At 39.1% G+C, this 25,077-nt stretch overlaps 1 protein-coding gene across 1 annotated transcript; it reads right to left on the minus strand.

The window, feature by feature from the left end:
• Positions 1-5,637: 5,637 nt before the first annotated feature.
• On the minus strand, positions 5,638-11,700 carry LOC119791580 (galactosylgalactosylxylosylprotein 3-beta-glucuronosyltransferase 1-like). Its single transcript, XM_038297764.1, is given in 5 exon segments — positions 5,638-5,664; positions 6,748-6,850; positions 10,148-10,444; positions 10,589-11,007; positions 11,490-11,700. Coding segments are annotated over 4 exon segments (1,014 nt in total). The 3' UTR covers positions 5,638-5,664; positions 6,748-6,763.
• Between the last annotated feature and the right edge of the window lie 13,377 nt (positions 11,701-25,077).

Below are 25,077 nucleotides of genomic sequence, written 5' to 3' on the forward strand. Positions count from 1 at the left end.
CTGGTGATTAGGCTCTTCTTTAGGAAAACCTAACAAACTCTGAGAACTCAGCAGAAAACAAATTTTTACATATAAGCCAAAGAAAAAATCCAACAGTTTCTGTATCTGGTTAGATTAGCTGCTACAAGAGCCACTTATTTTAAATTTGAGGAGAATTAACCAAAGCCTTCCTCACATCACTGCTGCTGATGGGAGAATATTGGGCCTGTGTTTTAACCGGGCAGGCACAGCATGGTAAAGGTAGGTGCCTACTGGAGGGGGTGGACTGGGAAGCTATCACCGTCCTATGATGTTGAGGGTCACTCTTTTTTCCAGGACAGGGAGGGGCTGCAGCTCAGAGAAAAAAACAAGAGGAATACTCTGAATCAAGACAAAAACCACTCTGGGTCAGATTTGGATGAATGAAAACTATTTAAATGGCGTTGGAAGCAAAAAAGTGTTGATTTAGCCCAATGAAGGCCAGATGTGTCAAAGTCCAGTGCTTAAGGGCAGCTGTCCTGCTCCCTTTAGATGTGATTTGAGGCAATTTACAGAGTTAATTTAGTCAAATCATACAGACAAATTCATCAACAGATTTATAACAAAGGAAACCCAGCTGATTGCTTTGATTGAACCATTCAACCCAAACCTCCAACATTAAGAGAGGTGCTGCAGGTAGAGCTTCATTCAGATGACCAGCAGCAGGATAATGAAAAGGATGAATTACCTTTAGATTTGATTCCCAGCAGATGTATGATTTAAATGACAAAAAAGGGTTTTTAAACTCCTCCAACGTGTTTGTAAATCTACAGCTAAGACAACTTTCCACCAAACCAGTTTAAATCTTCAACTGGAGCCAAGTTGGAACCAGTTCTGTTTTTACCAGGGGCACGTGAGGGGCAATAAAACAGCTAATTTGTTGTTCTTCCTCTAGAACAAACCCAATAGAACAGCTAATTTGTTGTTCCTCTTCTAGAACAAACCCAATAAAACAGCTAATTTGTTGTTCCTCCTCTAGAGCAAACCCAATAAAACAGCTAATTTGCTGTTCCTCCTCTAGAACAAACCCAATAAAACAGCTAATTTGTTGTTCCTCCTCTAGAGCAAACCCAATAAAACAGCTAATTTGTTGTTCCTCCTCTAGAACAAACCCAATAAAACAGCTAATTTGTTGTTCTTCCTCTAGAACAAACCCAATAAAACAGAAGTGGCAGCAGCTATACTCTCAACTGTAACGTCCTAACCCATTTTAATTGTTAATGTTTTGAATACTAACGACATAAATATAGTAATGGATTATTAACATCAATATACTGACATTACAGATTATAATTGAGGAATTCACGCTCTTTTCAGGACTAGTATCTGTGTTTTATGAGTGGAAAGGTTAAGATTATGTGTGTCCGTAGATCATTTTGAACTCTTCTATATAATTAAAGACAGTGAAAGACAGTGTGCGAAATACGGGGGGGGGTCCGATTAACCCATGAGACCCCCTGAAAGCCTCAAAAGCAAAATTTAAAGGGGTCTTAAATTGTGTCAAAAAAATTAAAAATTAAATATTTTTTGTCACTAATGGTAACTAAAATGTTTTTAAGCTCAACATGCCCAGTATTTAAAATTCAAAACCTTTATTCAAAAATATGTTCTGATTTTGCCAAGTGGAGCCAGCCAATACTGTTCGCGTATGCAAATTAGCCATGTGCTTTTCCGCAGTTAATAACACGGGCAAGCGCGGAACAGATTGCGCAAAGACAGCAGGTCTTCACTCCTGTTTTTGGACCTCCTCTGGACAAATTCAACCCAGTTTCATTCGTCAGAAACTGGATTAAAGCAGGACATATGCGTGTGTGTGAAAGAGAGAGACAGACAGAGAGACAGAGAGAGAGATAGACAGACAGTCTTTGTGTGTGTGTTTTCACAGACTGACTGACTGTTCAGGCTCTTGCCCGCTCCACCAGATTCACAGAAAACTTCATCCAACAGGCTGTCAGGAAGCTGAGCCCCCCTCAAAAAAAATAATCACCCGGGACAAACTGTCTCCTGCACTACTATTATTACTGTATTTATTTACTGTTCTTTTGCACTGTTACTGTTACAAATATATTTTACATAAGTGGTAATAATAATTATATTATTATTTTTCTGCTGCCATTACCATCTGCCTTTTTGCACTAGCAGAAGTATTGTATATTTTATATTATTGTGCATTTTACATTTTATTATGAAATTGAATGTTTAAATTTTAATATTAGGAACTGATCTTATCTGTTGTGCCTGTGCACTTTATCTGTTTCACTGTTGGTGGATGAGAAACGTCCTCTCCAGTCCTTGTATGTCTGGTGAATGTGAAGAATTGACATTAAAGCTGACTTTGACTTTGCAATGTTATAGGCCTACTGCATATTGAGAAAATTTAGATCGGTATTGCGCAACAATTGGGAGACGGAGACCCCCCAAATATTGACAGGTATTTCTCACCCTGATTAAAGACAAAGTAAAACTGTTCAGCCTTATTTGTGTATATTATGTAAAACCATAAATGATTCATTTAGACAGCATACATGTATTTATACTCAGCACAGGAAATAATTCCTGCCTGTGGTCATCAATCTCCACAACGCCTCCCTCAAGTGATTCAGACACACCCCCTCTGAAATTGACATTTATTCATTCTTTGCACTGTTTTTGCACGTCACTATCACTTTATTTGGATCTATAGTTATACATATGCATATATATACATATATAGTTATAAATGTATATTTATATTTATATTATTTTGTGTGGTTTGTTGTATATATATATATATATATATATATATATATATATATATATATATATATATATATATATATATACATATATATATATATATATATATATATATATATATATATATATATATATATGTATATATATATATATATATATATATATATATATATATATATATATATTTAAATATATATATATATATATACATGTATATATATATACATACATAAAAATAGTTTGTATATTTGGAGCATGTAACAAAAGTAATTGTAAATGTTCTGGCTCTACTATTTGTTTCTACTGCCTAAATTGCTTTTTCTAAGTTTGAAACAGGGTAGGATCATGGAGGAACCATCAGATTAACACATTTCTTTGTCAACTTAATAAGAAGTTGAGCGAGCGCTCGACTAAACGAGCTAAGCAGTATCTCAGGGCTTCTTATAATAAAATTGCCAGTCAGTCAGTTAATCCTGGTCAGCACATTATATATAGGTGTTCTTAAAACATCATTTCAAACTGAGGTTATAAAAGCTGTTTAGTGTCCACCCATCACCAGCTGTTGTTTAGAAATTATATCTTTTATGTAATCCTGTGTTGGGTTCATAAATGTAGGTTTGCAAAGGAAGAACTGAAATATACAGTAATGGATACAATTTCTGCAGAAGGAGAGACAGTTGAACCCCAGACTCAAAAACACTGTCTCCCACTGGACCTCCTCCACAGAGCGTTTTATTAACAGATATTAACTAACAGACAGGATGCTGCACTAGAATGACAAGGCAGGATGGTCTCTTGACTGAATCACAAGACACAGCACCCCCTTGCACAAATGTTTCATAAGCACACATTCATTTTATAATCATCATTGAATAAACCTAACATCCTGTCAGCTAGTTTGCAAGGAGCACCCACGCACTCTTTGACTAAAGCATTGCACACAAGTTTAACACCCTGCAATAAAACGAGAAAAACAGGTTGGATCTGGGTAGATAAAGTGCTTAAGATATTATAAAGATATTCAGAAAGATGGTGGTTTATATTAGAAGAGATAATTTGGTAATTATTAAGCTATAGAGCTATAGAGCCAGCAGTTAAAGTGAAGCGCACAAAGTTCCTGAAGATGTACAGAAGGAGAGATAAACTTTAAATAGAATTCTGTCAACCATTTAGGGAAAAATCTGTTAGATCTACAAAGGATGCACAAAAAAAATATCTTCACTCAAAGCAAAATTGAATGACTCCAAAAGTATTAGTCAAACAGAGAAAAACAGAATAACAGACTTGGCTGCAAAGCACCCAAACGTGGTACCACTGGAACAGCTATCAGCTACAGAAGCTAATCAGAGCAACGAGCACCTTCCAGGTGATTCATTAATTGCTCATTCATTGCTCTGATTCATTGACAGTGAATGAATCTACTTCATTCACTTCAAGCATTGTTTTTTTTCCCCTCCTGTTTCCTAAATTCCAATAATTTACACAAAAACAGGTTAAAATGTTCAGCGCTCAGATCTTAGCTGTTCCCAGAGCAGATCCAAACACTTGCCAAAGCTCCCAATAAGCAGAGGTGTCAAGTAACAAAGTACAAATACTTCGTTACTGTACCTAAGTACACTTTTTAGCAATCTATACTTTTCTTCATTACTTATTTTTCTTTCTACTTCTGACTTCTATTCCTTACATTTTTTAAACAAAGATAACTTGTTACTCTTGGCTTCGGTTTAATGTTTATAAATATTTATTTCACGTCATGTGCGCCATCCAATGCAGATCATTGGCGCCATCCACATCTAGTGAAAACTAGTGTAATTGGATGAGTCATATAACGCAAACACTCATTGGTTAGCTAAAGGAAATCATCAGAAGCAAGCAGGTGTTCTTCAGACTGCAAACGTGAATTGTCTATGCCATGCTACAATGTCAGATTCATAAAAAGATGTGGAAATGTCTGAAAGGTCGGACACAGGCGAGAGCGAATCAGGAGATGGAGACGGAGACCAACAAGACCTCCCTCATCCTCATCTCATCATCTCATAGAGTTTTTTGGAATAGTCAAAAAATTGAGCTCTCAGTTCATATAGTGGCATCTGGCTGGATTTTTTAAGGGTTACTTTATACTTTTATACTTTAAGTAGTTTTTGGAGCACATACTTTTCACTTTTACTTGAATAAAGAGTTCAAGTTGATACTTCAACATGTAGCAGAGTGTATTTAAACTGCAGTATCAATACTTCTACTTAAGTAACAAATGGGTGTACTTTTGACACCACTGCCAATAAGACAAACAATATCTAAACGACAATGCTGACATTCTGCCAATAAATTTAAGATGACAAATAGAAAAAAATCCTTGATTTATCTTCATTAGCACATAAAACAGACCAGGAGACTTTTCTGCATTCATTTATTATTTGTAGTAACAGCTACAGCAACCACATTATTTTTTTTAAGCTTCTCATTAGAGCTCCTGTATTTGTGCATCTGAAGTGAACCCCAAAGTGAACCCATGAATAAATTGTTGGGAGAAAAATCCCCCTAAACTACATAAAATAGTTACTGTAAACAGGAAGCTACAATCTCTGTCACTTTGAGGGTTTTGAGATTCAAATTATTTTATCCTTACCAGATTATAAAGTTATTCAGCTGTAACATTAAGTGCAGAAATTCTAACCTATCTGCCAATTAGTTTTTTGTTAAATAAACCCTTGTATAAAAAAAAAATGTCTGAGGTCAAAAGTTTTAAATATGAAGAGGTGCAGTACTTCTAGGCTAAGAATCAATTGAGATGTTTTTTGGTTTCCAGATTATAAAGTTATTTAGTTCTAACATTAAGTGCAGATGTGTCTGCTTCCAAGCGCCTGAATCAAATGGCTGAATTGTCTCCTCAGTGTGTCGTCACGACTCCTCCTGAATAGAGTTAAGAATAAGAACACTTAGACTTAGACTGTTGCTGCATCATCATACATTCAGTTTATTTCTATAGTGCCCATTAACGACACATATCATCCCGAGGCACTTTACAGAGACAATTCCACCAGATCTCAAGGCACTTTACAGTTCAACCAGATCATATACCCAGATTGGTTCAAAGTTTTCTATCTAAGGAAACCCAGTAAATTGCATCCAGTCATTGACTCGAAAGCAATCCCTCACGCCAAGCATGCTTGTAGCGATAGTAGAGAGGAAAACTCCCTTTGAACAGAAAGAAACCTCCAGTAGAACCAGGCTCAGTGTGAACGGCCATCTGCTGAGGCCGACTGGGGTTCAAGGAGACAGAAGCAGACATAAAGAAAGAAGCAGAGATATAAAGATAATGTCAAACAGGTCCACACAGCCAGGATAGTGCTGGCAGTATGTTAGGAGCTAGGAGGAGGAGGTAGGATGCTTCCTATCAATAGCTCAATTATACAGCCATTCAACCATTCCCTATAATTGTATAAGTTTAACTTTTGTTTTTGTAGTTCTTTTCCAGAAGGCTATAGTACCAGCAGACAATAAAAATGACAAGACTTTCTGAAGTTTGAATGCATTGTGTAATGCTGTTGGTAGAGGTAAAGGCTGACTAGATTCTGCATCGCAGTCTGGATGTTCTTTCCTACTCTGGAAAGTGTTCTTACTGTTGACCCTGCAAAGTGTGCAGTAAAAGGAGTAATATACAGGAGGTAGAAGCTAAATTTAAAGGAGTCAGATTCTCCAGAGTCCTGCTATTTGACAGAGAGACACAGAAGAGGTCTTCTAAGAGGTAGAAGACACCAGACCTGGTGAAACAGAACTGAGAAATGCTGATATGGATGGGGAAATACAAAAGAAGATCCTGGTACAAGCTTTGAATTAAGCCTTCTCCTTACTGTGGACAAGTGATTTTCTTATTACATCCATAAAGGAATAAAGTCTTCAGTGTTAACAGTATCCTTTCACTTTGGGCCAGTCCCCTAAAAATATCACCATACTGAACTGCATTAATTTGCTTTTTTAAATGTATGTTTTTACCTTTGTCAGATCAAGATTATATCTCCACAGTAGAGTCTGTAAATCCGTTCTTGCTCTCATTTATCAGCACAGGCTTAGCAGTTTGTGTATGCCATACTAAGACCTGTGGGTAAGGAAAAAGACATTAACGAGCAGAAAGCTAGTCAAAATAATGAAATACTAATGCAGAATATTGAGTTTGCAGACAACACCTTATATCTCATATCGAGCAAAAATGAGAACCACTATAGAGAGGGCGTGCACAATCTGATGCAGTGGGGTTCCAGGATAAAACAGTTTTTGTACACCGGCAGGACCAAAGAGGTTATGTGGTGGATTACTGGGAAACAGGGAAGCCATACAGTGGGTGGACAGCATGAAGTTGCTGGATTTAAAATCCTCTTTCTCACATCCATCCATCCATCCATCCATCCATCCATCCATCCATCCATCCATCTTCTTCCGCTTATCCGGGGTCGGGTCGCGGCGGTAGCAGCTTCAGTAGGGAGGCCCAGACGTCCATCTCCCCAGCCTCTTGGGCCAGCTCCTCCAGGGGAATCCCAAGGCGCTCCCAGGCCAGCCAAGAAACATAGTCCCTCCAATGTGTCCTGGGTCTCCCCCTGGGCCTCCTCCCGGTGGGACATGCCTGGAACACCTCACCAGGGAGACGTCCAGGAGGCATCCTAATCAGATGCCCGAGCCACCTCAACTGGCTCCTCTCGATGTGGAGGAGCAGCGGCTCTACTCTGAGTCCTTCCCGAATGACTGAGCTCCTCACCCTATCTCTAAGGGAGAGCCCAGACACACTACGGAGAAAACTCATTTCAGCCGCTTGTATCCGGGATCTCCTTTCGGTCATGACCCAAAGCTCATGACCATAGATGAGGGTAGGAACGTAGATCAACCAGTAAATCGAGACCTTTGCTTTTTGGCTCAGCTCTCTCTTCACCACTACAGAGTGGTACAGGGCCCGCTTCACAGCAGACGCCGCACCAATCTGCCTGTCGATCTGCCGCTCCATCTTCCCCTCATTCTTGAACAAGACCCCAAGATACTTAAACTCCTCCACTTAAACTCCTCCACTAGGGGCAGTACATCCTCCCAACCCGGAGAAGGCCCTTTTCCGGATTAAAACCATGGTCTCGGATTTGGAGGCACTGATCCCCATCCCAGCCACTTCACACTTGGCTGCGAACCGCTCTAGTGAGAGCTGTAGATCATGCCCTGATGAAGCCAACAGAACCACATCATCTGCAAAAAACAGAGATGGAATCCTAAGGCCACCAAGGTAGATCCCCTCAACTCCTTGGCTGTGCCTAGAAATTCTGTCCATAAAAGTTATGAACAGAAGCGGTGACAAAGAGCAACCTTCACCCCTCACCTGAAACAAGTCCGACTTATTGCCGGCAATGCAGACCAGGCTCTGACACCAGTCATACAGAGACCTAACAGGCACGGGTAGTGGTCAGTGGAGAGCGCCAGCCCCTCTCTTCACCCGAGTGTCCAAGACATGCGGCCGCAGGTCAGATGAAACAACAACAAAGTCGATCACTGAACAACAACCTAGGGTGTCCTGATGCCAAGAGCACATATGGACACCCTTATGCTTGAACATGGTGTTCGTTATGGACAATCCATGACGAGCACAAAAGTCCAACAACAGAACACCACTCGAGTTCAGGTCAGGTGGGCCATTCCTTCCAACCACGCCTCGCCAGGTCTCACTGTCATTGCCCACGTGAGGGTTGAATTCCCCCAGAAGATTAAGGGAGTTCCCAGGAGGGGCACTCTCCAGTACCCCCTTTAAGGACTCCAAAAAGGGTGGGCAATCTGAACTGCTGTTTCCACACGTATGCGGAGGGAGGCAACCCTCTCGTTCACCAGGTTGAACCCCAACGTACAGGCACCAAGATGAGGGGCAACAAGAATGCCCACTCCTGCTTGGCACCTCTCACCAGGGGCAACTCCAGACTGGTTCCAGAGCCAGAGCCATGCGTCGAGGTAAGTCCAACTATCTCTAGCTGGAACTTTTCCACCTCGCGCACTAACTCAGGCTTCTTCCTCACCAGAGAGACGACGTTCCATGTCCCAAGAGCCAGCTTCTTCAGCCGAGGGTCAGAACGCCAGGGTCCCCGCCCTCGACTGCCACCCATCACAAAATGCACCTAAATCCCCTTTGGCCCCTCCTATAGGTGGCCCATTGGAAGGGGGACCCATATTTCCTCTTCGTGCTGTGCCCGGCCGGGCTCCATCAGTAAAAGCCCTGCCACCAGGCGCTCGACAGCATCCCCCACCTCCAGGCCTGGTTCCAGAGTGGGGCCCCGGTGACCCGTGTCCGGGCGAGGGACCATTAGATCCATTGATTGTATTCATCATAAGGTGTCTTTTGGGCTCCTCTTGTCTGGCCCCTCACCTAGGACCTGTCTGCCTTGGGTAACCCTACTAGGGGGCATAAAGCCCCTAGAAAGCATAACTCCTAAAATCATTGGGACACTCAAACCCCTCCACCACGATAAGGTGGCAGCCCAGGAGGGGCTCTTTCTAACATATAAAGCCTTAAATGGCTAAGCTCCATCTTATATCAGAGATACGATTGTTCCTTATGTTCCTAACAGAGCACTTCGCTCTCAATATGCAGGTTTACTAATGATTCCTAGAATTTCTAAAAGTGGAATGAGAGGCAGATCTTTTAGTCATCAGAATCCTCTCTTGTGGAGCCAACTACCAGTTTCAGCCCATGAAGCAGACATACTGTCTACTTTTAAGGGTAGGCTTAAAACTTTCCGTTTTTGATTAAGCTTACAGTTAGAGTGGCTCAGGTTATCCTGAGCTATCTCTGTAGTTATGCTGCTATAGGCATAGACTTCTAGATCAGCCTGGATCGGCCTGTTTCTCAGTGTAGTCCTGTTTCTCTGACTGTGACTGGCTGGATGTGTTCTCCTCGTCCTCTGAAATGAGAGCTGGCTTGGAGCTCGTCCTCCTGGATGTGTGTTTCCTGGACGGGGCCACCTGTGGAGCTGGCTTACAGTTGCTTTTTGTATCTCTTCTTCTGCCTCCTTAAACCTCAGTCGGCCTCAGCAGATGGTCGCTCACACTGAGTCTGGTTCTGTTGGAGGTTTCTTCCTGTTAAAAGGGAGTTTTCGACTCTTCCTTCTCAAAAAGTGTAATTATTTTCTCATCTGCTCACAAATAGAGAGCTAGGGTATAAAGAATTCTGTGTCTCAGTGTGAAAGTGTGGTATGGGAGCTGCAAGTAAGAGGGAGAAGAAGGACATGGCCGGGGTGATGAGGACATTGTGTTTGTAGTCTATCAGATCTTGTCTGTGTCGGTTATGTAATACTTTAGTTAGTCATTCACCTAAAATCCCCAAAACAGAGTCTAAACTGTAGAAAGACGTCTACATTTAGATACATCATCATACCTTAGTGCAGTTTGAAGCTTTAGGCTCCAATTCACTGAGAGTCACCAGTTCCTTCAGTAAGCTGCTCTCCTGATATCCTCCTTTCACCCCTCGTAACTTGAAATAAGCCTGAGGTTTGGACAGAATAAGGCTGAGGCTCACTGCAAACCCAGCCATGTCAATGGCAAACGGTCTGTGTGGGTCGAATACAGCTTTCCAGCCATACACCTTGCCTAGAGTGTTTATCTTGGGTGATTCGTATCGTAGGCCACCCACTAATGCCACAGGCCACACAGACACTTTTTTCGTGGACCTCATCTGTTAGATGAAAGAGAGATTAAAAAAATTTAAAAAAAACTCACAGGAATTTACAGAAATCATTATGACATATTATTGTCATGTAACAGGGAAGCCAGAGAGCAAAAAACAGATAAATTCTACATGCAATATGTACTAGCTCACCTCTTCAAACAGCTGCAGACTGTATGTGTTGTCATCATCTGCAAAGTAAACGACTCCAGGCTTGCTGGTGTTTAGAGGAAAGGTCTCTCTAAGCCACTGCAGCGCCAGGTTCCTCTGCAACGTACCATGTGGTACTCTGGGGTCACCTTTGGCTTTAAAGTTTGAAGGGGTCTCCACATTGAGATGAGTGAAGTTAAGCCCTGTTTCCTGAAGGAAGCGGCTAACTAGAGCAGTCCTATTCTTGGAGTCCTCCACTACGATCCAGTGCAGGTTGGAGACATGAAGCAAAGTGTTGGCCAAACGAGTCAGCTCAGCCTTCTGCACTGGGCGGCTGTAAGTAGGAGTGATGATGTGTAGAGTAGGAAGGGTTTTGGACCAGGGCGGGGGCCGGATGTAAACGTACTCCTTGCGCACCATTGCTGAAATACCAGTTATGAAGTGAGAAGGATTTCTTTAAGGCTCAGGAGTACAATGCACCACTCAGTGTCAGTGAGTGAGGAGCAAAAAGACACCAAGCTACAGCTTCTGTAATTACACATCTATGAGATCTTTGAGGTGAGAATATTGTCTTTTCTTTGGTTAGATTTGACCAACAGCAATATTAAGTCCTAGCACAACAAGAAATCAGTGATGAATGAAATTAGATAATTTCCAGCTTTATCAACTCTTACAAGTTATCAGCAGGTCAGTTTAAAAGTGTCAACAAATCAACAAATACAAAATACCTAAATACTAACATCATTAAACAACAGATTTAAAACTTGCTTCTCAAATATAAGAGTCAGTTATTTTCAGTATCAGAGAGTTTTATATTTAGTATCAAGAAGTGAAGTTAGAATAAGCACAAAAGTTAAAAGAAACCTGATTCTTTTGGGTAATTTAGCAAAACTAAAGCAGAAACCAAGCTGAAAAAAAATGTCAGAACTTGCTGACAAAGGTTTGCAAAAGGCTTTAAAAAGTCAAATTTCTGAATAGCGCTAACCAAATATTGATATTTTACCTTTTTGAGCAGCTGGACCAAGGCTAATTTTGGTTTGGTGCCAAAAGAAGATGAGCAGCGCCCAAGGCAACACAATCAATACAATGACAATTATGTCTCGTCTTTTCGGCATCTCCAGTATTCCACTGAATGACCTTACTGTCTGTAAGAAATACAAAGTGAAGTTTTGTGTAATTTTGATTTCTTATACTTTGATTTTTGTTCAACAAAGATTGAATTTTATATTTTAAACGTTGATTCGTTTGTAAAGATTTCTTCTAGATTGGGAAATGCCATAAAAACAATTGTTTTTTTAATTTAGGGCCTTACAAAGCCTTAGAAACCTTTATTCTTACTACTTCTTAAGGGTATAGTGGTGGATTTGGGTAAATTTTTGAAAAGACCCTCCCTATCTACTTTAAAAACAAATGCACATGCACAATTTTGTACATAACCTCCAGGAGAACTCCCTGTGCAAAGCATTCTGGGATATATCTGCCTTTTGTGAGGCCTTTCTTTTCTTCTCATACACTTTGTAGACACTTTTTCTCTTACGACCCTCGGCCATTTTCAAAGAACCGCGTTGAGAAAGGTGAGCTTCAATGACTGTCTGAAACCATAGCTCCCCACAGATATACACCTGAAAGTGCGCATGTGCAGAAAAAAGATAAATAAAAGATAAATGGATGAGCATGTAGGACGGCCTTAAGTAACCATATCACGAGAATGATTGACAATTAAGAGGACCCTTTATTTAGATGATCCACCTGGAAATAAAAGATCCTCCTCTATAACTTTAAATGAAATGATTTTATTTTATTAAATGTTTTTAAGTTAGTATGTTTTATTTATTGTAATAATTTTTTTCCCAGCAAAATTTGCCAATTTAGAGTTTTGTTTAAGTACCGTCTTCTTTGGTTGCTGGATTCCCTCCCTTTTGTGATGCTCCTCGCTTGGGGATGTTCTGAAAATGGTTGTCATTTACTTTCTTGTTTGTTTTGTTTTTAATGGCTTATTTAATAGGGACAGATACATTATTATGACAAGAAACAATCTGATGCCTGTATTGCAGTGTTTATAGCCAATGGCTGATTCATACCACCAGTCCCTAGAACAACCTTAAACAGAAAAATGAACTGTTATATAATAAATAACAATAAATGCATTAAAATAACCAGAATGGGATATAAACTAATTATTAAAATCTAGTCATTCAAAATTATTATTTTTTATCTTTAACCTTTTTTATGTCTGAAGGTGAAATTTTTTACTTAAGTTATTTCCATAAAATTTGACGAAGCTGATGAAGATTTGTGGTGTTTCTAGTGGTTTTTAGTCTCTCAACAAATCTATGCGGTGGCTCAGGTGCTCAGTTATCAGTGTTGGGCACGTTACTTTGAAAAAGTAATTAGTTATAGTTACTAGTTACTTCTCCCAAAAAGTAACTGAGTTACTAACTGAGTTACTCCACAATAAAAGTAACTAGTTACTAGTAAAAGTAACTATTGCGTTACTTTTGCGTTTCTCGCCCCCGTAACCCTCACCACCCGGCCCCCACCTTCTCGCGGTGTGTTTCCAAAGCCAGCTGAATAGAGTGGATGACAAAGACAAGAACCTGCAGAGAGTTTAGCATTTATTGCAACTCAACGTAAATTACATCAGGGGGGAACGCCATGGGAAGTTTTTTAACAGGGCATTCAGATCTGGTGAAATTAATAACTGGGGATGTCTAATTCTGAAATCCTGTGTGTTTGGGTTGTTATAGATACTGCAACTTCTATCTATCTATCAATCTATCTATCTGTATACTCTGCGTGTGACATAAAATATGGATCTCCATCCCTGCCACAAAGGCCATCAAATAATGTTTAAAATAAAAAATACAGTAGGTTGAAAAGGCAGAGTATCCATCCATCCATCCATCCGTCCAGATTTCTCCCTTTCATTTGATCGTTCACGCTCTACATAGTTCTCCTGTGGCGTGAGCACAGGGCGACTGTTGCGCGCCTTTAGCGAGCATGTGCGTTTCCTGTCGCTTGCGCGGTGACTCGTGCCGCCTGCGCTGTGCGGAGATGCAGAGGAAACCGTATGTGATGGGGAAACGCAGCTCGACGTAACACCGGTATTTCCATCTGGAAAACACTGTTTTGCTGCTGGAGTCATCCTCACTCTCCATCTCTCTGTGTGTGCTGTACGTTAACACCCGCCAGCGGAAACACCCACCTTCCCAACTGACAGAGGGAATCTCACTATTCATCAGCCATTCTCATCCTCCCCTCTCTCATGACAACGCGCGCACCTCTGGATGACCTAAAAAATAATCTTTAATATCTCTTAAACAAAAGTAGCACAAACAATATTTTTTTCTGCACAAATCTGCACTAACGTTGCACTAACCATTCAGTTTATTTAGAGAGTTTTTTGACGTGGGTGGGGTGTCAGCTTCACGCAGCTGCGCACCAGTCCTATCATGAAAAAAGGTTCATTGTGCGACCTGAGTAACGCGCAGTAACGGGGTGTATGCAATGGTAACTGCGTTATAGTTACAGTCAAAGTAATTAGTTAGATTACTCGTTACTAAAACAAGGTAACGGCCGTTACTTTCAACGCCGTTAGTCCCATCACTGTCAATTATTAACACATTTATTAAATAACTAAACAGAAAAGCCATTCTGAAAGCTTTCAAAGCTCATTAGTTTGTATCTCCTTAGAATAAAGCAACGATTATGGTGGATTTGTGCTTTATTCATCATTTTTATTGCTCCATTGCAAGGGCGTAGGAATATGTTTACAATTGGGGGGGGGGCACATGTCGGAAATCTGACATTCGTAAATATTCAACAGAAACATGTCTTAAGTACGCTACTTTAAAAAAAGGCTATTTAATCTTTTACTTTATTCCTTTATAAATGTGTCTTGCAAAAATAATGCATTTAAAATTTACATAATGCATTTGTTCATAAGATGTGAGCATATCACCAAACAAAATGACTGGAGTCTTTTATTAAGCAAAGGGAGATGTCTTTCAAGGGCTTCAGCCCTTGGCATATTTAGTGTCTGCATACGCACTAGAAAATCAAATATTTCAGTTGGATAAAAAACAATTCAGTAGGCCACAGAAGTGCAAAGTTTGATATGTTTTATTTTGTCAAACTTGCAATAATGGTCAAAAATGAATTTATATAGATTGACTGACAGAGGGAGCTGACAGTGTGGTGAAGAATTATGGACAGGGCGCTTTGAAGCATCTGGTTCAAAAACGCATTCTAAATCTTTAGTAGAAATCCATCTATCCTTCCATTTTCTGTACACCCTGTCTCTTAGTGGGGTCAGGAGGTGCTGGTGCGCCAGTCTGTCCCGACCTTTGGTAGAAATGGCGTCTTTAATTCCCATTTGCAGTACAGAACAGAGAAAACTACAGAGTTGTCAATGTTGTGTTAATCTGTTTATAGTCTAAAAAGAGGAGCCAGCAGTTTATTTGAGGAAATAAAGGTGCAGAAGTTAATTAGTTGGTTAATTAGTGGTTGTGCAGCAGTTCACTGCTAAGAATTAAAATTAATTCTCCCTGTGGTTTTAACTAACGATCAGGAGCGCGGCAGGTATAACATCTGTCCATTTCGGCGAATCAAAACCACACAAAAAATAAAAAATCCCAGACCGGGCTAATTTCAACACAAGTTGTGTAAGGTGACTGTTACTCACACTGACGTTTCTCTTTTTTAAAAATCTGAGTAAGTCCTACTGCTGTTTCAGCCTTTTAGTTGGTGGTGGCATTGTACTGAAATGAGATATATAAAAAAAAATAACATTTTGGCTAGCGTGGCAAACATCTAGAGAAAGTTAGCAGTTAAATATTGGATGAGTGATCATCCCAAGACTACGGAAGAGGATTAGGGCCACTGAAAAAAGTTAAGTGATTTTTAAATTTTATTTCAGTTTAATACATAATCTGACTTTTTTTCACAGAATTCTGACTTTAATCTCATAATTCTGACTTCTTTCTCAGAATTCTGACTTTAATCTCAGAATTCTGACTTTTTTTCTCAGAATTCTGACTTTAATCTCAGAATTTTGGATCTTAATGTAGATGGGCAACATGAAGGTAGAGATTTTCAATTCAATTCAATTCAGTTTATTTATATAGCGGCAAATTCACAACACATGTCATCTCAAGGCACTTTACAGTTCAACCAGATCATACAGTCAAATTGATACAAAGTTTTCTATCTAAGGAAAACCAGTTGATTGCATTGACTCATTGACTCAAATACAATCCCCCACACTAAGCATGCTTGTAGCGACAGTGGAGAGGAAAAACTCCCTTTTAACAGGAAGAAACCTCCAGCAGAACCAGGCTCAGTGTGAGCGGCTATCTGCCGAGGCCGACTGGGGTTCAAGGAGACAGAAGCAGAGATACAAAAAGCAGCTGTAAAAGGCGGCCCCGTCCAGGAAACACACAGCCAGGCAGACGAGCTCCAAGGCAGCTCCCATGCCAGAGGACGAAGAGAGCACATCCACTCAGTCACGGTCAGAGAAACAGGACCACACTGGAAAACAGGCCGATCTCCAACATCTATTAACAAGGGTGTTGATAGAAGCAGCACAGCTGATGTTTTTTCCAGGATGACGTCACAGCCAAACAGGAACAGACGAGGCAAAGCTACTCTGAGGAAAAGCAGAGAGAGCAGAAGGTTAGAGATTGAACTAACAGATTCTGCAGAATAGGAGAACAGAGAGAGAATGAAGCAGAATGATGAAATGGGGGTCCCTATGTCCTCCAAAAGTCTAAGCCTATAGCAGCATAACTATAGAGATAGCTCAGGATAATTGGGAGCCACCCTAACTATAAGCTTTATCAAAAAGGAAAGTTTTAAGCCTAGCCTTAAAAGTAGACAGGGTGTCTGCCTCACGGACTAAAACTGGTAGTTGGTTCCACAGGAGAGGAGCCTGATAACTAAAAGATCTGCCTCCCATTCTACTTTTAGAAATTCTAGGAACCACTAGTAAACCTGCAGATTGAGAGCGAATCCTGTTAGGAACATAAGGAACAATCAGATCTCTGATATAAGATGGAGCTTGGCCATTTAAGGCTTTATATGTGAGAAGGAGGATTTTAAATTCTATTCTTGATTTAACAGGAAGCCAATGAAGAGAAGCCAGGATAGGCGAGATATGATCTCTCTTTTTAATTTTCATTAGAACTCTGGCTGCAGCATTTTGGATCAGCTGAAGGCTTTTAACTACAGTTTGTGGACTTCCTGATAGTAAAGAATTACAATAGTCCAGCCTTGAAGTAACAAATGCATGGACTAGTTTCTCAGCATCACCCCTGGACAGGATATTTCTAATTTTTGCAATGTTCCTCAGATGAAAGAAGGAAATTCTAGAAACCTCTTTGATATGGGATTTAAATGACAGGTCCTGATCAAAAATAACACCAAGATTTTTTACTTTATTATCTGAAATCAGTTTAATCCCATCCAAATGAAGTGACTGGCTAATCAGTTTCTTTTTCAGAGACTCTGGTCCAAAGACTATAACTTCTGTTTTGTCTGCATTCAGAAGCAGAAAATTAAGAGTCATCCAGGTTTTTATGTCTTCAAGACATGCCTGTAATCTATGTAATGGGTTAGCTTCATCTGGATTTATAGACAGATATAGCTGGGTATCATCAGCATAACAGTGGAAATTAATCTCATGCTGTCTAATAATTCTACCAATTGGGAGCATGTATAAAGTGAAGAGAATTGGTCCTAGCACTGATCCCTGTGGTACTCCACAGGTAACCTTTGAGCGTGTTGAAGATCTATCATTAACATGAACAAACTGAATTCGATCAGATAGATAAGATTTAAACCAGTCTAGTGCTGTTCCTTTAATTCCAACAAAATATTCAAGTCTTTCTAAAAGAATATTATGGTCAACTGTATCAAATGCAGCACTAAGATCCAACAGGACGAGCACAGATACAAGTCCATTATCTGAGGCCATGAGAATATCATTAGTGACTTTCACCAGAGCTGTTTCAGTGCTATGATGAGCTCTAAAGCCAGACTGAAACTCTTCAAAAAGTTCATTATGGTGGAAGTGATCGCAAACTTGTTTGGCAACTACTTTCTCAAGAATTTTGGATAAGAAAGGAAGATTGGATATAGGTCTATAATTGACCAAGTCATCTGGGTCAAGAGACAGTTTCTTAAGCAGAGGTTTAATTACAGCAACCTTCAAAGCTTTAGGTACATATCCCTGTAACAGAGATAGATTAATCACATCTAAAATGGAGGAGGAGATCAAAGGGAATACCTCCTTAAATAACCTGGTTGGAACTGGATCTAACATACAAGTTGAAGGCTTAGATGAAGACAATAATTTTGCTAATTCAGAGAGTTCAACTGGATCAAAGCAGTCTAAACCCGGTTCAGATTCCATGACTACCTCAGGTACAATCGCGGATAGAGGAGTGCTTATGATCTTATTTTTAATAAGATCAATCTTATTTATAAAGAATCCCATAAAATCATTGCTGCTAAGAGCAGGTGGAATGGACGGTTCAACAGAGCTATGGCTCTGGGTGAGTTTGGCAACTGTATTAAAAAGAAATCTAGGATTATTCTTATTCTCCTCTATTAATGAGGAGAAGTATGCTGCTCTTGCTTTACAAAGGGTCCTCTTATACAGCAGTAAACCATTTTTCCAGACTAGGAAGGACTCTCGCAGGCCTGTGGAGCGATATTTTCTCTCCAGTTTCCTAGCATTTCAAAGTACGCAGCTCTGCATTAAACCAAGGAGCAAGCTTTCTATTTTTAACGGTTTTCATTTTCAAAGGAGCTGCGTTGTCTAAGGCAATACGCAGAGAACTAGCAACCCCCTCAACAAAATCATCAACCTGTGAAGGGGAATAAGCTAAGCTTTTGCACTCTGCAGCACTGCTCAGTGACACAGAGCAGAGAGAAAGTGAAGCAGATTCTTTAAAATTTATAACTGCACTATCTGATAAAGATCTACTAAAATTGAACCTTCTTTTGGGGGAGGAGAACTCTGTTAAAGTAATCCTGAAGGTTATTAGAAAGTGGTCAGAGAGGACAGGGTTGTGAGGAAATACTGTTATTTCTTCACATTCTATGCCGTATGTCAGCACAAGATCCAGAGTATGAAGATGAGAATGCGTGGGACTATTCACATTTTGAACAAAGCCAATAGTGTCTAAGATAGCATTAAAGGCTGCTCTTAAGCTATCGCCTTCAATGTCAGCATGGATGTTAAAATCTCCCACTATGATGACCCTGTCAGTATTTAATACCAAATCAGAAAGGAACTCTGAAAACTCATCTAAAAATTCAGAGTAAGGACCTGGTGGACGATACAAAGTTACAAAAAGAAGAGGTTTTCTTGCCTTGAAATTTGGATCAGGGAAATTAAGGGTTAAATGTTCAAAAGAGTTGTAGGAATTAATTGTTTTGGGAGTAATCAGTAAGTCAGACTCGAAGATTGTTGCTACTCCTCCTCCTCGCCCAGAACTTCTGGGGATGTGAAAATTTAAATAGCTTGAAGGAGTTGCCTCATTTATGCTCACATAATCCTCTTGCTGCAGCCAGGTTTCTGTAAGGCAAAACAAGTCAATGTGATTATCACAAATCAAGTCATTAACTAGTAGACTTTTAGAGGAAAGCGATCTTATGTTAAACAGACCGCATTTAATTGTTTTAACTTTTTCCCCAATTGGAGTTATTTTGATTTTAATTAGATTATCATGATTTACTCCTTTGGGAATCTTTGCTAATTTATTAGATTTTGGTCGTGGGCAAGACACTGTCTGGATGGAGTAAAGAGTGGGTAACAGTAGAGAAGCTGCAGAGATGTGTGTTGAGATGTGGAGCATTCAGCTTCACTGATAAAGATGTGAGTTGTTTGAGGTGGCCAGTGACATATTGGTGAAAAATTACAGAATTAGGCAACTTTTGATGTGCCCGAGGGGTCCCCCTTATAAATGGAGGAGCAGAAGGTCATTAAAACAAGAGAGCTAGTCTCTAAAACAGACACGGCTATGGCTTGATGCTAACATGTTTGTTTTTAAACATACTTTTGTTATATTACATTTGTGTTGTGTTTTCCAAACAGTGTAGAAAATGAATGGTGGGTTTATAATGTTTACCTTTTATGAGCAGGACAGGAAGCAGAGAAGTGTAGCATTACCTCCAACTAGTTAAACTCATAATTATGAAGTTATTCAACAAATTCCTCAAGTAAAAAAGTGCAACTTTTATTTTTTATTTATTTATTTTTTACCAGATTTGTTGATTAATTTCAAAATTATGTATTCCTTCCAAATTTCCAAATCTGAAGAATTTTTTAAACCAATATCTACATTATTTAACATTTAGTTTGTTTTAGCAGTACTTCCTGTTATATTTCTTTATACGTATATTTTACATTTTCTTGCACAGCAAGCTCAGCAGATTTGAAATTGTGTGCTTGTGTACAAGTAGTAAATCTTTACTCTAAACATATATTCTGGTTATTTTTTTAGTTAGACCTTCTTGTTTTTATATATCTGTATAGTACCCCCCCCCCCCCCCCCCAAAAAAAAAAAAAAAAACAAAAAAAAACACTGTAAATTGATTAGAAATATTAAAAAAAGTCAGAATTCTGAGATTAAAGTCAGAATTTTGAGGAAAAAAGTCAGAATTCTGAGATTAAAGTCAGAATTCCGAGATTAAAGTCAGAATTCTGAGAAAAAAGTCAGAAGAAAAAAGTCAGAAATCTCACTTTTTTACCCATGTTAAACTAAAAAAAAATTTAAAAATCAGTTAACTTTTTTTTTTTCCAGTGGCCCTAATCCTCTTTCGTAGAAGACTAAGATGACTAAACCAAAAAGATTCAGTTTCTATATATGAAAGTGAACTGACAACAAAGACGTTTTAAATAGGCAGCATCCCGACAGACCATTTTACCTCTTTCACAAGTTTCTGACTTCTGTATCGCTGTTTCCCTCCCTTCTGTGCTCAAACACTCTCACTCAGCAGTTCAGAGAGGGGAGGGGGAGTACAGTGACGTAACGCTATTCTGCGCCTTCAAAATAAAAGCACGCTAGTTAAAAAATGTCAAAATCTAATATTTTGCGGTACAATTTTTTTGGGGGGGACATATCCACCTGGCTTTTATATTGGGGGGGACATGTCCCCCCCGTCCCCCCCGCTTCCTACGCCGCTGCTCCATTGTACAAAGAACCGAAGAGCTTGCCAATGCTGTCATGCAATATATGTGAAAGAATGCATGTATGGCATGCATACAAATAAAGAAAACTATTTCTTTATTCAGTCAGTAACTTATGCACCTTGCAAAATTTATTGTTTTAATAAAATAATGTACTATTTCTTTGATTCAGCAAGTATTTAACCCTTTGTGTTATGGAAAGATCCTTTAGATACAAGAGAAAACTCAGTTTTTTATTAAAATAGCCCCTTTTCTATTGATATTCAGTTGATCAATATTTTCCTTTAAAGTAGCTGTGATGAAACCATTTTTATTATCTATTTTAGATCAGTCTCAATGAATCACTTGATGCTCTCTCTCCTAAGTAGTTGTGAAACCTCAGGATTGAAATGATAATTTGCATAGTTTTGCTTTAAGTTTCACAGGCACTAACTTTGTACCCGGCAGAAATACACCTTTGAGATGCATTTAGGTGGGTATTATGTAAAGCCTCGAGGCTTCTGCCTGATATATGTAAAGCAAAGCTCTATGTTTACATCTTTAAGCTTTCTCTCCCCGATTCTTTACTGAGAAGAGATCCCTTGGATCATACACTTTAAATAACACTTTATAAGGATTATGTATTAAATTACTATGAGACATGACAACAGATTTTACAGAAATTGTAATCTTACTCAGAGCAGAGAAAATGCTTAGGGTTAGAGATGGCAGCGCTTACCACCAGGCTCGCTTGCTACTTCATCTTAAATCATTACATCATAACCATTTGTACATGAGGAGACTTCATTGGCTCCAGCATTATCAGAATAGTATAGTGTTCTTAGATCAAGGACAACCTGAATACACAGTTACAGAGCTATCTGTTAAAGGAGAAGTCCGGTCATATTCAGAATACAAACTTCTGAAAGTACTTTAAATCTAAAATTATTACATGATGTTTAATAAATGATAAGTGTTTTTATCAAAGAGTCATTTTCATTTGAATGTGCTTTACTGGAGGCATCCATTTTTATCAAATAACACTACTGCCACCTACTGGTTTGAGATGTCACGGTGCGGTATCGGCTGTTGATCAAGTCCCAGTGCTGTATCTGGTGTTTGTCACAACGCGCTATTATCCAAGTCATCTTGAAAACATTCTTCTTCCAAATGTTGGCTACATGTTACGTGTTTTTTCTCAGGCCATAAGTTTGATGGTAAATCCTCCCTCTTCAAGTTGGCAATCCAACAACGAACCCGTCTGTGGAGGATCATGAACCGGAAAGGTGAAATATCAAAAAAAAAATTTCACTGTTACCCGATGTATTCCAACATCCAGCTGCCATACACGTGGGCATTGTCAGTTTCACTATGGCTCTGGTGAATTTCAATGGTGAAGTCCTCTGGAAATCTTCAATAATTGTTGTTGATTGCAGATGTGTCTAGTAGTTCCCATTGATTTTGCTTGTAAAGCAGAGAGAATGGCGCTACGCTTACCGCACCGTGACGTCACTGCTGGAAGATGGCAGGAGTGAGGTGTTACTATATTTGAGCAAAAATGGCCGGGTTTTTATTTTCTTAAAGGTTAACGTTAAATTCATTAAATTACCACGGAAATATTAGTTTTAGGTATAGACAATGATCCATTGATTATTCCTTGCTGACTGGAATTTTCCTTTAAGAGTAATCCACTGTCTGAATGCTTCTATTATATTCCCAAATCTTTGTTACATACATAATGAAGATTTTTACTTTTTATTCTGACAGAAGAGCTGTCTTAATTAGATAAACTCCTCGGGGAAAACATTATTCTTGACACTTAGCAGGCCGGTAATATTAGGGTTTACCAAGCTCATACATGAATTACAAAAATAATCCTAACATATACAAACAAAATGACTTAAATTTTATGTCATCATTACAACCAAATGAAAAAATAAAACCCCTTAAAGAAAAATCACATAAATTCCAGATAGCTCTACAGAAGGGGATTAGGGCCAGAATTAGGAATTTAATCTCAGAATTATGACTTTGTTCCCAGGGTTCTGACTTTAATCTCAGAATTCTGTCTGAATCCTGACAGCTAACAAACATGTTAGCATAAAGCTGTAACCACGTCTGTTTTAGAAACTAGCTCTCTTGTTTTAATCACCTTCTACTCTTCCCCATTCGGGCATGTAAAAAGTCACCTAATTCCATCATTTTCCATCATTGGCCCTCCCAAACAACTCACATATTTGTCAGTGAAGCTGAGTGCTCCCACATCTCTTCCTTCGTGGTGCCCATCTACGTTAAGATCCAAAATTCTGAGATTAAAGTCATAATTCTGAGAATAAAGTCACAACTCTGAGAATAAAGTCACAATTCTGAGAACAACATCAGAATTCTAAGATTAAAGTCAGAAGTCTGACTTTCTTCCCAAATTAAACTGAAATAAAATTCAAAAATCATATAACTTATTGAATTTTTTTCAGTGGCTCTAATCCTCTTCCGTAGAGCTCTGAGCCATGAGATATCTATTTTGTATGCTGTGACCCTCAGACCATTTATTGCACGATGTTATATAACTGTATTCTTGCAGAAGTAGCTGCTCAGATACCAATCAAGTATTTCTCAGGCGTGCTTCTGCAGCAGAGTTCAACAATGTATGAAAATACATCTTTAAGATCCACATAAAGCCAATTTATAACAGTTCTTAAAAGTTAATCGAGCATGAAAAGTAAATAATTGGACAACTGTGTAATGCACCTATTCTTTCTGTGTATCCCATGTGATATACATGGGATACACATGTGAAAACACCAATAGACAGGTAGGGAAAATTGACAACAGGTTAAACCAAATGATGGTGACAAAATGAGCACCTCTATGATAATCTAAACGTTATGACACTGCAGTGTCTCTCAGGACTAACAGCAGTTGCAGTATATTATAGGATGCTTATTTGCTTTGTCGATATGCAGTTTGTTATGGAAGAAGATACTCAACATACCATTACAATTACAGAGTACAATCTCATGATCTTCATATGGAAAGGTAGCTTATCACATGTGATGAAACTATTTACATGTGTGGACCAAATGATCAAAAGTTTCTCAATTGGCACAAGAAAAAATACTTTCTATCACATGTAGAACATGTGACCCACATGGAAAAAATGAAAACCGCAGGTAAACACATGTAATATGTGGAAATATCCAGTCAAAACATTTTGCCTAAACCGTTAATTTCTTTATATTTTTGAACTGAAACTTCATTGGTTCTGTTCACATACAAGAAAAAATACTCAAAGCTGAAAAATCCTGCCTAAGATGCATCCTAAAGGAGTCTTTTTTACTGCATATAAAAGTAGCAGCTGACAAACTAACAGTAAAGCCAAACAAATTAAAACTAACATCGGAGAGTAAGCATTAACAGTTGCATTATGACTCTTACAGAACAAAAGATGTAAAAACATAGCTTCATCACAGCTACTGTACAAGAAAAAAGATATCCACTACATCCATGTTATAACTCTCTAAGTAATTCTTAGGATTACTTTTGTAATAATTTAAAGGCACTCCATAGATTAACTTAAATATTTAGCTGTAGGTTTTGTTTTCCTTTTAATAAATTCTCTTTTTTTTTTTAATTGTGATATTAGTCAAAAAGCATGCATTCTGTTGGATAGCAGGGCAACAGTTTTAGATTTGCAGAGATAAAGACAACATTTATTTGAAAGAAAAAAGTGTTGCCAACTTTGATTGGAAGCTGAAACAGCAGAGCGATCACATTCCTACAGTATGTGTTTTCTGTCATGTTGGGTTCAAGGCGTCTAACCCACATGCAGAAAACACTCAGGAGGCAGAGAAAAAGTTCAAAGGTTTATTTACAAAATGTATAATGAAATGTGAACTGGTCCTTTGTTTGGCAGACTGGTCACGAGGGGATCACCACTGATGAGGACAGAGAGGTTAATGTTTGATCCAGGTTAACTGCAGGTTTTCTGATGTAGGAGTATATACCTGCTCAAGGGTTAAACGGAACTGCTGAGGGGGGGAACCTTGAGGGTCCAGAGGCTAGTCGGCAGGCAGAGGGCTGAGGGCAGAGGCTTAACTGAGTGCATGCAGGCAGCTTACAGACAGAGAAACTCTCCAGGATATCACTGAGTGGAGGCAGGCAGCTTCCAGACAGAGAAACTCTCCAGGATATCACTGAGTGCAGGCAGGCAGATTTCAGACAGAGATCTCTCTCCAGGATTTCAGATCTTCAGGCTGGACTCTATCTGTGAGGCAGAGAGAAACAGGGTCAGGCAGGTTCAAAAAGTCAGAGATCCAGA

This window comes from Cyprinodon tularosa, unplaced genomic scaffold (assembly GCF_016077235.1).
Source record: "Cyprinodon tularosa strain WSP-4 unplaced genomic scaffold, ASM1607723v1 ctg396, whole genome shotgun sequence".
Taxonomy (NCBI): domain Eukaryota; kingdom Metazoa; phylum Chordata; class Actinopteri; order Cyprinodontiformes; family Cyprinodontidae; genus Cyprinodon; species Cyprinodon tularosa.